Consider the following 14,272-nt stretch of genomic DNA (forward strand, 5'->3'; position numbering starts at 1 on the left):
CCTTTGCCTTTCCACGCAGGACAGTACCCCGTTCACTGCATCTTTTGCAGCAGCCAAGGCTTGTTTGCATCTCCTCCAAGGGATGTTCAGGCGACGTGTAGCTCCAGTCCCCAGCACTCCTTCCTGCGACACACTGCCCTCTGCGTGGTTCTCCTGCGGCGTGGGATCCCTTTCTGTAGTGCTGCATGGGCTCCTTGTGCAACTTGTGTGCCCGTCCTGTGGGTGCTGCCGCTGATCCTGTGGGTCCTTTGTGTCGCTGAGGGTTCCCTGTGGCTCCTCCTCTTGGGCTGAGTCTTCCTGGGCCTTGCAGGTCCCCGGCAGCACCACTTTTCGACTAACCACGAATTTGCCTTTGCCAAGGCTTGTTGGTGGAATTCCTGCACCGACACCCACCTGCAATCTTCAGTCCAGTGTGGGACATCTTCCGCATCCATCAGAACTCTTCTCCAGTTCCAGGGCTGCAGTGCTGACCTGTTCTTCCTCACCATCGACTAATTCCTTCAAGTACAGCTGGGTGGGTAGTAGCTCCTACTCCTCCTGGACTCCACTGTGACTTTTGGATTTGGTCCCCTCTCTCCACAGGTCTTCTTCTCCAAGAAGACACCGCTGGTTTCTTGCAGTCTTGTCTGAGTGCCTTATTTTCTTATTTTTTCTCCTTTTGGGTGGTTTAGGGAAATTCCAGTGTTTTACTCCTGCTTTCCTGGTCGCTGGGGGGTACTGTGTTATTTACCTTTTCTAGTACTCCCAGCTCCCCTCCACAAATTCCACTTACCTAGGTGGGGGTCCTGTGTTCTATGCCTATTACTGTTTACTAGTGTACATAATTAGTGTATTACTTACCTTCTATTGGAGAGTAGCCCTTCTAGTACTTTGTGGTATTGTGTTCCAAAAATAAAGTACCTTTATTTTTGTACAACTGTGTCTCCGTTCTGTGACTACATTGGGTTTGATGAGCTTTGAATGTCTCCTATATAAGCTTTGGCTGCTCATCCACAGCTACCTCTGGAGAGCCTGGCTTCTCGGCACTGCCTACACTTCAATAAGAGGATACCTGGACCTGGTATGAGGATACACGAGTCACTATCCAGGGGCTTCTTTTGTTGCGGTAGACCCGCTGGCATCTTGGAAATTGAAAGAAAACCCGTTGCCAAACTTTTTTTTCCAAGGCAAGCATAGCCCTTAAGTAGCCACATCCGTAGGCTAGGCTAAGGAAACCCACAAAAAGAAAGGAAGAGTCTGCCTATGTTGGGAGGGGGCAAAACAGTGCTTTCTCTGAGATTTTTATGCTAGCGATTCCCCCCCTGCCACAAACCTGAAGGTGGCATTAAAAGTCTCACTCATGGTACAGAATCCTCAGATCACTACTAGACTGAAAGAAGACAGAAGGGGGACTGCCCTTCTGCTCCTTGGACCCAGCAATGAGAGGCTGCACCAAAGACTGGACTTCACCTCCTGCACCCATAAAGAGGATTGTGCTTGCCTTGCCCATGCGTGCAAAGGAGCTCGACTTGTGCAAGGACAGAAGAAGGGATTCCTAAGGCTTTTCGGCTAGTCTCTTGTTAAGCTTCAGGATCACCAAAAGCTAAGGAAATCTGCACCTCTCCCAGGAATGTTGCTGGAGGCCCAAGAGCCTGCTGGGCGACGGTCCCAACCTTCCTGAGTGGTTCCCAAAGCTGTGGGACCGAAGTGGACCGTGGTCTCCAGAAAGAAAAGAATTGCTTACCTGTAAGCAACAACTGGACCTGCTGCAACTGGAAGACCAGTTGACCAGTGGCGCCTGGACTCCATGAGGACATTGTAGGAGACAGAGAGCACAGTCAATCCCTGAAGTTCGTGGATGGCAAGATGCCCTACGAAACTTCACCGCCATCTCTTCCGTCTCTTTTTGCATCTTAGCACCTTGTATCCCCAGCATTAGGGCAACTTCTCGGCTGGACTCAAAGACTGCTGGCGGTGACGAGTAACTGTCCCCCTGGACGAGTGACCCCTCTGACTGCAGTCAATCCATTTTTGTGCCTCCAAGCTGAGAGAACTAGCCACACTAGCTAGATGGGTAAGCATTGCTCAACCGATTACAATGATTAATTGCATCTTTTCAAAAAGAAATTACTTACCTTACAAAAAACAATTACATGGTGAGGTCTGACAACCACATAATGATCCACTTTTCTAGAGTAGGCATTAACACCATAGGGGAGGGGTCATCCCCCTTTTGGCCTGCTGTTTTACAATATTTGCCCAACTTCAAAGGCTTTTTTTTCAATTTTGGAAAAATAAGGTATCCTAGGCCAGTCTGATACAAGTTAGACAGTTTATATTGGTTTAAAGAAAATATTTGTATTTAAAACCATTTCACCAAAACGGCTAGTTCATTTAATGTCACTGTTTGAAAGGTGGATGCAGGTGGCTTGTGTTATGCCATGTAATAAAGAAAGAGGAAAAAAACATTTCTTTAAAGTCAAGGGCACTTCCCAGGGTTCGTTTATGTATCAAAAGAACTCCGAACTAGGATCATAACCGCCAGCCAAAGCAGAGCTCACAGAAATCCTTGAACACCCTTCAGGATATCACTAGCAGCAAAGAAAGAAAGGGCTTTAAAAGTGTTATTTCATTCCAGACACCACACACCTAGAGCTAGTGCCTTGCCACACAGAGTGGATTCCCACACATTGGTGGGTTTAGGGGCTGCAAACTACACCAAACGCTGCACAACAGAGCTCAACACCAGAGCCTGATCCCCACAACTTCCAAGTTTCAGAAATTCCATACTCAGGCTAACCAGTCTTCTCATGCTAGTGAGCTCAGCAGGCTTTTTACAGAGGAACACAAAGGAGGCTAGACCACTAGGGATACCAAGGGCTTCTCAGTGAAAGGAGCTGAGAATGTGCTGCTGTGCTGGGAGCACGGGCACGTTAGCCGTTTTCACAGAATGCTGAAATCTCAGGTTTGGTATATGTAAGGAAAGTTGGTAGAAGAATGAGCGATTGCTGGGGATTTGTTAAATGTTTATGAAAATACATCTTCTCCCAAGCACACTGAAAAAAATAACACCTTTGGTTATGTCTCCATAGTTGATAAGTCAGCCAATATGGACTCATTGTTATGCAAGTTCAGAATGAAGATCAGTGAAGGAGATATTAAAATTGTTGTGACTACACAGAAAATGGTGTCTTTGGGTATTCACCGTATTAGTTTAGGCCTACACAATGGGAGTTGCTTATGGCTGTGGGATGTCAATGCACCTAGTGGAAATTTCCCAGGGCGATCACCATTTCCTACAATTCTGCAGATCCCAGTTTTGGCAGTCAGGAAGTTATGCGTGCAGATTTACTTTTACCAAGGTGTTCAAAATAATTTAACATGTAAAATGCCTTGTGAATCTTGGGCTTTAAGGACAAAATCTGTATAGCTGGTTTGTCTGAAATATACAAAGGAACTTAAAGGAAAAATTGTCAATTTTTGGCAGTGTCTGGGTGGCCTCTGATGCCAAAGTAGACCTTCACCAATTAAAGTTTCTCATAAGGAATCCCTAACAAAGCGAACTGGCAGAATGTTGCATTTACCAAGGATAAGCAGGCAAGTTGACAGGGCGATCCACTATCTTGTATGGCCATGCAAATGTCATCCCTAATGGATACGTTACACTCAAATAGATACACAGGGAAGCACAAATGTCTCACACAAGGATGGGCTAAAGACCCTACAAAAAGCAACATAATAAAATATTGAAGGTGAAAACCAGTAGACAGTCTCCCTGATAAACAAGTAGGTACTTGCGGGTTAGAATCCACGTCCTGCCACCTACCTTTCATAGTCTGTTTTTTGGGTTTCTGGCTACCCTCAATCAGTTTAGCAGATACTCTAAAATGTGCCTCCTTTCAACAAGGCTATGATTTGCTATAGAAGACATAAAAGAGAAACACCTTCAACGCAGAGCAGGTCAGAGGAAAGACAAGCATGGCGCAGCGTCACAGGTTTGTAAAACTATGCAAAGACTGCAGTCGCAGCTCAGACCACCCCAGAGTTACTCTTGGCCAGGAGAACCTGTCTTGGCATGAGCATTTACTTCCTGGACACACTGGTGGACTTGAAGGCAACATGTAATTTTTGAATTAAAGTCTATAAAGTGCAAAATAACCTTAACTACAGTGATGTGCTAATAACGTATTTCAAACTGTGGTATGCAATTATAATGCGTATAGTTTTGTGTGAGTAGTTTAATGGCTGTCGGGTGTTTATACTGGCTCTCTCTTCTATTCAGCTATACACAAGAATATACACTAGAGGAGAGTTCCGCCCTGACATTTAATATGCCCAACTTTAACTTTTTTCCTTTAAGCACGAATGGCAAGAACATGGAGGACAAGAAAGACCTTTTAGACCCCACAGAACCTGCAGTGTAGACGTATATTTGTTTCTTAAAGTGTGAGAGAGGGTACCGAGTGGGTTGTCCTTCCAGAAGCCCTAAGAAAGTACAAACTTTTAGAGCCTTCCCCCCAAAACAAAAGTGGCTGCTGTAACTACAATGACTATTAATAGCTGTAGCCTACGAGAGACAGGACAAACAAATGGGTAAGAGACAAGATTTAATAAGCTCTCTCTTGTGGGAAAACAATGTACATTTACCAGTCCACTCCAAGGCTAGGAACTTCTCAGATGCAATTTCCAGCCAAAATGGTCAGCACTTGCCTCGTCACCAGAATACTTGCACAGGTTCAGTTAGGCATGCCTTTATTTTCCATATAAAAAATAGTGTGGATCTTGTGACTGTCTTTTAGTCAACATTACCATTCCATGAAGAACGGTCTTCTTTTCTTCTCATTGTGGTTGTGAAGGTGTCCACACCAACCCAATTTCCAAGTACAGGATCTTACCGCCGCACATGTCCAAATCATCGCCGAAAGGCATCAAAGTTTCCTTTGTTCACTACAATTGCGGTTCCGTTCAATCTCCTCATAAGTCTGCCCTGTTCATTTGTCGTAACTGCACAGGAGGGATCTCAAGCAAGGTTACCTATCCATACAAGTCATAAAAAGCTTCACTGCCCAAACGGAGGTGATGTACGACCACCACATGGACAAAAAACGTCCACAAAACTTCAGTGTGCTGTCTGAGAGAAAAGGAGTATACACAGTGAAGGCACTCCACAATGTCTCTGCATCATGAGGTGTGCTGCACTGCATGTGTTCAGAAACTGAAGTGAGCAGGACCAGCCTGACCCAAGGACAGCACTAACACCTCTCTATCCCAGTCTATATTGGAAGGTGTCCATGGGAGAAGGGGTTAGGGCGTGACAGAAGACAGGTTGAGTGGAGACACCCTGCGTGTGGGAGTGTTGCTCGCAGACAGGGGCTGTGGCAGGAAGAAGGGTGCTGCACTGGATGGCTCTGTGGAACCACCATCTCCCTGGTTACGCAGTTGAAGGATCTGTCGAAGAAGTGCTTTGCCCTCCTCTCGCGTCTGGAAAAAAAAGAAAAAAAAAAACACAGAGGGAAAAGTTACTAGTAAAGCAAGTATTTTAGCTGAGAACTAATACCACAAAGAAATGGTGCTACTGACATTTTTAGATGAGGAAAATATGCTGGGCTTCTTTAAAGAGTTTATATGCTCCTTTACATAAAGAGTTAACGACTTTATTTTTAGAGACCAGAGTGATCAAGGACTTCTTCTATAACGATAAAACAAAGTGAAAGGTTTTTGAGTGCAAAGACCAGATCCAAAAGGAAGAATGAGGTTTACAAGTAAACATCTTTTCCTTCTCCTTCATCAGCTTTTCTTGTATGTTCATAAACCGTGGGAAACAATAGCAAGACAATTTCTAAGAACAAGGGCGGAAATCCAGTAAAATAGAGGACTTTTACAAGAGTGTTTTAGCAACAGATTTTTGTTTTACATTTGTTTTAACAGCACAAGTAGAAACACACTGACAGTCCCTCAATAACACCACAAATAAAAGCAAGTGATAAGCTTTATAAGAAAAGAAATGCAAACAAACTTACAAACAGCAAAGTGACTTGTGCAAATCCAATCAGGTATTTTAGCTTCAGTATCGTGATTGGTAGTACATTTAGATTTTATGCAAGTTGAGTGCTATGTAGAAGACAGAGTTTGCCTAAACAGCACTTTACATCTACTGATATGGCTGACAACTGGAATGTGAAATAGTTCTAGATATTACTAAGCTAAGGGTAGCATTAAGTCACCATTAAGAAGTAATTTTTTATTTTTAAAAAAAGCCAAAATGCAACATACTAAAGTAGAAAGACACTAGGGGCGGCTCCTCAACCTAGGCAGAGGAGCTTCGCAATAATGGACTGTAGAAAAAGAAAAACAAAAATTCGAATAACGCTATGTTATTATCATTTTATTTTTCCTGGGAGTAAGGGGGTGGGGCTGGGCTGGAGCGGGCCGTAGGAGGGCTGGAGGACGGGTCTGTGCACCACAAAGTGCACATGTCTGTTTGGCCGGCCAAACAGACACTCGCACTTTGCTTGTTCTCTACCAGGCTGTATTGCACAGTCGAGGGGAGAACAGGCACAGGCTCCCACTCAGAGTGGCGAAGCAGGCCGCTCAGACCAATCACAAACCTGCTGTCATGCTAGTGACAACAGCGTTGTGACTGGCTGGGAGCCTGTGTGCAGCTGGGAAAACTATTGAGGAGGGAAGTGTTTCTTTTATTTTATTTTTTAATCCCCACCCCCACCCATCCCGCCCCGCCACCCCCGTTCAGTGGCAGCCACCACTAAAAGACACCCTCCCTTAGCCCCCTCCTCCAAAACTTTGCATCAAGCTAGAATGATGTGCGTTTTTTATTGTGTGCTTTTTTCTCAATTATGATGGACAAGGTGTACCATTTGTATCTTGAGCGTGAGGGGCCAAAATGCAGCGTTTTGTACAGGAACGGCTATGTTAGGTCTATCAACTATTTGGGGGCTAGTGGTTGAACGCTGCAATGTGAAGCTTAACTCATTTTGCTATGCTAGCAGGTATGCAAACAGCTGCTGTGCATTACTTATGTCAAAGATTTACGTTTAAGAGTTTGCTATTATGCCTATGGTGTCCGCATTAAAGGAGAGCATTATTTCATCCCACTGGTTCGCAATTGAAGACTTTAGTCTCCCAGGCCTAGCTATCCACCCTAAGCAGCAAGATCGTGTATCAACTAGATTCCCAGTAGCGGCTGCTGACTTTCTAAATTGGTGGGGCACAAATTCATACACCGAACTGCCGTTCCCTTTTTGAGAGGGATCCAGCTTTATGGAGGAGGGCTTTTCACAGAGAAAAAAACGGAACAGGTAGAACACAATAGACGGTGGCAGGAAAGAGGTGAGAATGGCACATGGATAAAGAACGAGGAAAATTGCTCAGTTTGTTACTTTTCCCCAAAACACTATTATTTGCAGTGCTATCAATGCTACAAGGAGCAGACCGAACACTGCCGCCTATACTTAGATCTCTGGCCTAAAAATGTCACTGCGCCACCATACGAGGGTACTCAACAAACAATCTGCACTGACTGGAGATCATAGATGGTACATGGCACATACCCAATGGCAGAGGCACTCGGACAGCGCTACCACTGCCCCTTCTAGTGCAGGGGAGATGAGGCACTGTGTATATCACACCCGAAGGGCCAAAATGGGGTGGTCGCTAAGTAAGCTGGCCACCCCAATCCAAGCCGGCCCTTGCTCGGAGTACTCACCTCAGTGTAAAATCCACGGCCAAGGTGTGCTGCATGTATTATATAAAGTTTGATGTGTGCTATCTGCCTTACATGCACTGCATTTTAAGTGAGCATTGTGAGAACTACTGCGCACGTGACCATGTTACGCTGTTCATTAGACATGCACTACTATGTGAATTGTGTACTGCATGGTTTTGCGTTGTGTAAAAGTCCGGCTGTACTGAATGCAGTGTGATATGTCCGTACTGATCACCATGTGTTGTGATCTAACTAGACAGGAAGTTGTGGGCACCACGCGTGTACTTTGAGCGTGCAGCTTACAGTGCCCATTGTGCACAGTGTAGAAGCTAATTGTTGCTTAGCGCACTATACACCATGATCTGCAGGCTGTGTGCACAATATTAAAAGGCACCATCTTCACAGTGATTGTTGTCTCAATGATTTCACTATGCTTTGTGCAGTGCATGCTCTGCGCAGAATGCAGTATTCCTCGTACCCAATGTACTACACAATCAGCGGGTGCAGCGTCCTGTGTGTGCAACAAGTCATGGGCACACTGCCTGCTCATACTCTGGTTGCTGCTGTTCCTATGCACGGCCTAGCAGCCGGCCACTGCCTAGGGTCGACTCCTGAGCTTGCCCTGCTGTCAAACTTTAGCCAGCGATTTGCTATACATGTGCTAATACACAATCACGTCTACAAACATACATGCACACACAGTCCCAGGGACGCATACAAAGTCAGTTACACAAACACACGTACACTCCCCGGCACACAAACACACACTCGTACGAAGTTGGAGGCTGCCAAACAACACATACCTGTTCCTCTTCGACATGAGGGCGCACTCAATCTGCAGGGCAGGCCCGCTAATCTAGTCCTAACGCATCAAATGTTGGCTTTCACTGGCGCTTCAAGTTGCTCCTCTACTGGAAGTGCTTAGAAACCTAATTAACGGTATGCTGTTTAAACACGCAAATATTAACTCGCATGTACATCCGTGATTTGGGCAGCATATACCGAGTGGTTATTCCTCCACTGAGGGAAAATGACAATAACATTAAAACATTTTTTCATTTCTATAACTTAAATGGTCTCACCTCATCTTTACATTAGCACTGAATCCATCACAGTGGATACCGCGACTTTGGACAAACGGGCAGCTCTCTGTACCAGTACTTTCACTTGTATTCCCTCAAGCACAGTGTTGTTATTCCTTCACGCACAGTGTCCTCAGCTGTGCAGCCCAAATCAGTCCAGCTTTCAGAACCAATCAAGACACTGCTCTCATGTTTTTTTATAAAAGCAAAAAACATGAGTGGTACCGACATGAATGGGAGCGGGCAAATCCTCCGCTCCACGGCAGGCTGGGAGGCCTGCGTCTTCGCTCTCTCTGGCTCCTTCTACAGCGATGATTAGGGAGGCCTCCAGTGCATGTCAGGCTGGACATGGCACATGGCCCTGCAAAGTCCATTGCTCTCACTTTTACCAGGATTGGTTCCGCCTTCGAAGACTCCAGACCCGGAACAATATAAAGAGCACCATGGTCAGGCAAGGCATTGAGGACAAAACACTTCAGTGAAAACTGGTAAGATTCCTATAACGCTGATGTGGCAGTACACTGAAGGGGTGGGGCAATGCCCTCACGCCCCAAGAGAGAAACCGCCCCGTGCATCCCCCCTTGCGTAGGGAAGGCATTCCATTGGGCTACATATAGCAACCACAACCTAGCCTGCAGCTCTTTAGCAGTACCAATAAGGATCATCTTTTTACCACTTCTAGGACGTCTGCCACTCCAGAATTTGAGCTAAATCTACATACATAGTGTAATCTCCGTGAGAACTATATACAGTAGTCTGAACTTAGTGTTCAGAGAATCCTGTCCCCTATTTTGATTCTTTTGGAGAAGCAAGTAAAAAATTAGTTCATATTTTAGACTCTCTTCTGACCATATTAAAAGTCCCTAACCCACGATAGAAGGGTATTCTTGGAATAAATAATTAAATAACCTTGACTCCTGCATCCCTAAATAGAGAATGTGGGAGGGGATTGTCTGCTGTTGCTCCACAACTGGTTGTGCAACATATGGAATTAAGTAAGGAACACTCCATCTAACTCGCTACTCAGGGACTTGGGGCACAAGGCGGTTCTCTGCACTGTTGGAAAAGGAACAAAAGAGCCCGCCAGCTTGATGGAGAGATAAGCAGACTTTTTACCTAAAAAATTTCTGAGTCTTTGTTAACAGAACCATTAACTTTATCACCTCCCCCCAGTAGGAGTAAAAATGAGTAATCTCTTTCCAATTTTTAAGAATAAAGAAGTCCCTGCGCCTCCAAAACCAGGGTTAAGAAAAATATTAAGAGTAATGAGGGCAATAAACAAAAAGATAGAAATTGTTCCAATGGTAGAAAAAAAAAAAAGGGGGAAGTTGCCGCCCTAAAATAGGCTTCAGTTCAATCATCATGCCTACAAACTGGGGATATCCTGGCCTTTCCAAATATAGATCCTCTATGCCCCTGAATCCTCAGGATATGACACTGTCCTCCAGTTTGGGGGGCAACGTAACCTAGTTCGGAAAAAAGGGAGGGGATGGGAGGCTAACACTTCATGTAATGTATTGAATGTGCGGATTTATTGCTTTCTTTGACTAAGAAATCTTTTTGAATTGGGCATGTTTATTAGGTTGCTTTGCTGACAGATGAATTGCTGAGGGTTCAAAGTAGTGATATTTCAAATCAAGAAATCATGGCCAAATAGCAGGGCTAGTGTCATTTTCAATTCAAAGGTGGTATCAGATCTAATCCTATTTAACAGTGACAAGCTAGTCAATCAAGACATTGACGTAATTCCTCACCAGGAGGAGAAAGACAGCAGTCACGTCTCCAAAAACCCTGGGTGATGCGACTTTGTCAAATGAGAATCGGTGGGCATCTCCGATAATGGGGTGGGGCTTGGTGGGTAGGAGGGTATTCCTGCTTGGAAATAAGGGGATAGGAAATGCTCCAGGTACAGAAGATGTGGCTGGGAGTTGGCGCTGGGTAGCAGGTGTTCTCAGTTCTAAGAGTGCAATGGGGTTCAATAGCAACAGCAGTACCTAGTAATGGCCTAGTAACAGCCTAAAAGTGATTTCATGGAATGCAGCAAGATTGACTGATAGTAATGAAATGGTGTTTCTGAACTGTCTGGCTGCCAATATAATAAACATCAAGGAAACCTGGTTGACTAACAATTCTGAAGGGTAGGTCGAAGAGTAATTTGTATTCATTTGTGTGGCTATTCCATCTAGGAGGGGGCATGCAAAAGGTGGTGTTGCAATTCTTTAAAATGAAAATTACAGCTGTACTTATATTTTTAAGGCAAGAATTACATTTTAATTATGGACGAGCTGACTATATCTAAAGGGAGGTCAAGCCACTAACAAATCATTTTTGATGGTGAACACAAACTCCCCCAGACTCTGTCCATGGGCAGTTGGTAACATATTTTCTCTTCTATCTCTGGTATCAGGGAGCAAGAGAAGGAAAATGTCACTTACCCAGTGTAAATCTGTTCGTGGCATGAGACGCTGCAGATTCACATGCTGTGCATTATCCTGCCATCTAGTGCTGGGCTCGGAGTGTTACAAGTTGTTTTTCTTCGAAGAAGTCTTTTCGAGTCACGAGACCGAGGGACTCCTCCCTTTCGGCTCCATTGCGCATGGGCATCCATCTTAGATTGTTTTCCCCGCAGAGGGTGAGATAGGAGTTGTGTATATAGTAAGGGTGCCCATGCAATGGAGTGAGTATGTATGTACATAATGTGTATAAAAATAGTATATATTTACAAATGTACAAGTTTCATCAACTTATAACGGCAACAGGCTCCCGGGGAGGCGGGAGGGTGCATGTGAATCTGCAGCGTCTCATGCCACGAACAGATGTACACTGGGTAAGTGACATTTTCCGTTCGATGGCATGTGTAGCTGCAGATACACATGCTGTGTATAGACTAGTAAGCAGTTATCTCCCCAAAAGCGGTGGCTTAGCCTGTAGGATTTGAAGTTGTCTGAAATAATGTTTGTAATACAGCCTTTCCTACTGTGGCTTGTTGTGTTGTTAACAAATCTACACAGTAATGTTTTGTGAATGTATGAGGCATAGACCATGTGGCTGCCTTACAGATTTCAGTCATAGGTATATTTCCTAGAAAGGCCATTGTGGCGCCTTTCTTCCTAGTGGAGTGCGCCTTTGGCGTAATAGGTAGATCTCTTTTTGCTTTAATATAGCAGGCCTGAATACATTTCACTATCTATCTGGCAATGCCTTGTTTGGATATTGGATTTCCTGCATGAGGTTTTTGGAAGGCTACAAACAATTGTTTTGTTTTGCGAAATTTTGTTCTATCAATGTAATACATTAATGCTCTTTTAATGTCTAACGTATGTAAGGCTCTTTCGGCTACTGAGTCTGGTTGTGGAAAAAAGACTGGGAGTTCCACTGTTTGGTTTAGGTGGAACAGTGATATAACTTTTGGTAAGAATTTGGGATCTGTACGGAGAACCACTTTATGTATTTGTTTAAAGGGTTCTTGTATAGTAAATGCTTGTATTTCACTTACTCTTCTAAGAGATGTGATAGCTATTAGGAAGGCTACTTTCCAGGTTAAGTACTGCATCTCACAGGAGTGCATGGGTTCAAATGGTGGACCCATGAGTCGTGTCAATACAATATTGAGGTTCCACGAGGGGACTGGTGGTGTTCTTGGGGGTATGATTCTTTTTAAACCCTCCATAAATGCTTTGATGACTGGGATTCTAAAGAGTGATGTTGAATGTGTAATCTGCAGATAGGCAGATATTGCTGTGAGATGTATTTTGATAGAAGAAAATGCTAGTATAGATTTTTGTAAGTGTAATAAATAGCTTACAATGTTTTTTGCGGAAGCATGTAGTGGTTGAATTTGATTATTATGGCAGTAATAAACAAATCTTTTCCATTTGTTTGCGTAACAATGTCTTGTAGTAGGTTTTCTAGCTTGCTTAATGACCTCCATACATTCTTGTGTTAGGTCTAAATGTCCAAATTCTAAGACTTCAGGAGCCAGATTGCTAGATTGAGCGATGCTGGATTCGGGTGTCTGATCTGCTGTTTGTGTTGAGTTAACAGATCTGGTCTGTTTGGTAGTTTGATATGAGGTACTACTGACAGGTCCAGTAGTGTTGTGTACCACGGTTGGCAAGCCCAGGTTGGTGCTATTAATATTAGTTTGAGTTTGTTTTGCCTCAATTTGTTTACCAGATAAGGAAGGAGTGGGAGAGGGGGAAAAGTGTAAGCAAATATCCCTGACCAACTCATCCATAACGCATTGCCCTTGGACTGAGGGTGTGGATACCTGGACGCAAAGTCTTGGCATTTTGCGTTTTCTTTTGTTGCGAATAGGTCTATTTCTGGTGTTCCCCAGCGTAGAAAGTAAATTTGTAGTACCTGGGGATGAATCTCCCATGTGTGTGTTTGTTGGTCAACTGGTTTTGAATCCCTGGGATATCATGTGCTATTAGGCGAATGTGATTGTGAATCGCCCCATGCCAAATCTTTTGTGCTAAGAGACACAGTTGTGATGAGTGTGTCCCTCCTTGTTTGTTTAGGTAATACATTGTTGTCATGTTGTCTGTTTTGACAAGAATGTGTTTGTGGGCTATTAGTGGTTGAAATGCTTTCAATGCTAGAAACACTGCTAACAGTTCTAAATGATTTATGTGCAGTTGTTTTTGGTGAACGTCCCATTGTCCCTGTATACTGTGCTGGTTGAGGTGTGCTCCCCACCCCATCATGGAAGCATCTGTTGTGATCACGGCTTGAGGCACTGGGTCTTGGAATGGCTGCCCTTGGTTTAAATTGATAGGATTCCACCATTGAAGCGAGAAGTGTGTCTGGCGGTCTATCAACACTAGAACTTGAAGTTGACCCTGTGCTTGTGTCCATTGTGTTGCTAGGCACTGTTGTAAGGACCGCATGTGTAGTCTTGCGTTTGGGACAATGGCTATGCATGAAGACATCATGCCTAGGAGTTTCATTACAAACCTCACTTGATAGTGTTGGTTTGGGTACATGTTTAATATTACATTTTGGAAGGCTTGTACCCTTTGTGGACTTGGAGTGGCAATCCCCTTTTGTGTGTTGATTGTTGCTCCTAAGTATTGTTGTATTTGGCACGGTTGTAGATGTGATTTTTGGTAGTTTAGGGAGAACCCTAGTTTGTGTAGTTTTTCTATGACGTATTGTGTGTGTAGAAGACACTGTTGCTGAGTGCTGGTTTTTATTAACCAGTCGTCTAAGTAAGGGAATATGTGCATATGCTGTCTCCTGATGTGAGCAGCTACTACTGCAAGGCATTTTGTGAATACCCTTGGGGCTGTTGTTATGCCGAATGGTAATACTTTGAATTGGTAATGCACGCCTTGGATTACAAACCTTAAGTATTTCCTGTGTGAAGGATGTATGGGTATGTGGAAATAAGCATCCTTGAGATCTAATGTTGCCATGTAGTCTTGGTGTTTCAGCAAGGGAATCACGTCTTGAAGTGTCACCAAGTGAAAGTGATCTGATTTGA

The 14,272-nt window shown here is 44.1% G+C and overlaps 1 protein-coding gene across 2 annotated transcripts in view; it reads right to left on the minus strand.

Moving 5' to 3' along the window:
* The window catches only part of CDC23 (cell division cycle 23), a 96,078-nt gene that overhangs the window by 19,283 nt on the left and 62,523 nt on the right, over positions 1 to 14,272 (minus strand). Inside the window, exon 16 of one of the 2 annotated variants that reach the window (XR_011205566.1) lies at positions 4,789 to 5,460. Coding sequence is in view for 1 of the 2 variants with exons in the window: in XM_069244456.1 (XP_069100557.1) it covers positions 5,284 to 5,460 (177 nt within the window). In the remaining variant the exon portion in view is untranslated. Of the gene's footprint in view, positions 1 to 4,573; positions 5,461 to 14,272 lie in introns of those variants that run through there. The other variant, XM_069244456.1, reaches the window with a different exon arrangement.

The sequence above is a fragment of the Pleurodeles waltl genome, chromosome 7, assembly GCF_031143425.1.
Source record: "Pleurodeles waltl isolate 20211129_DDA chromosome 7, aPleWal1.hap1.20221129, whole genome shotgun sequence".
NCBI classification, from domain to species: domain Eukaryota; kingdom Metazoa; phylum Chordata; class Amphibia; order Caudata; family Salamandridae; genus Pleurodeles; species Pleurodeles waltl.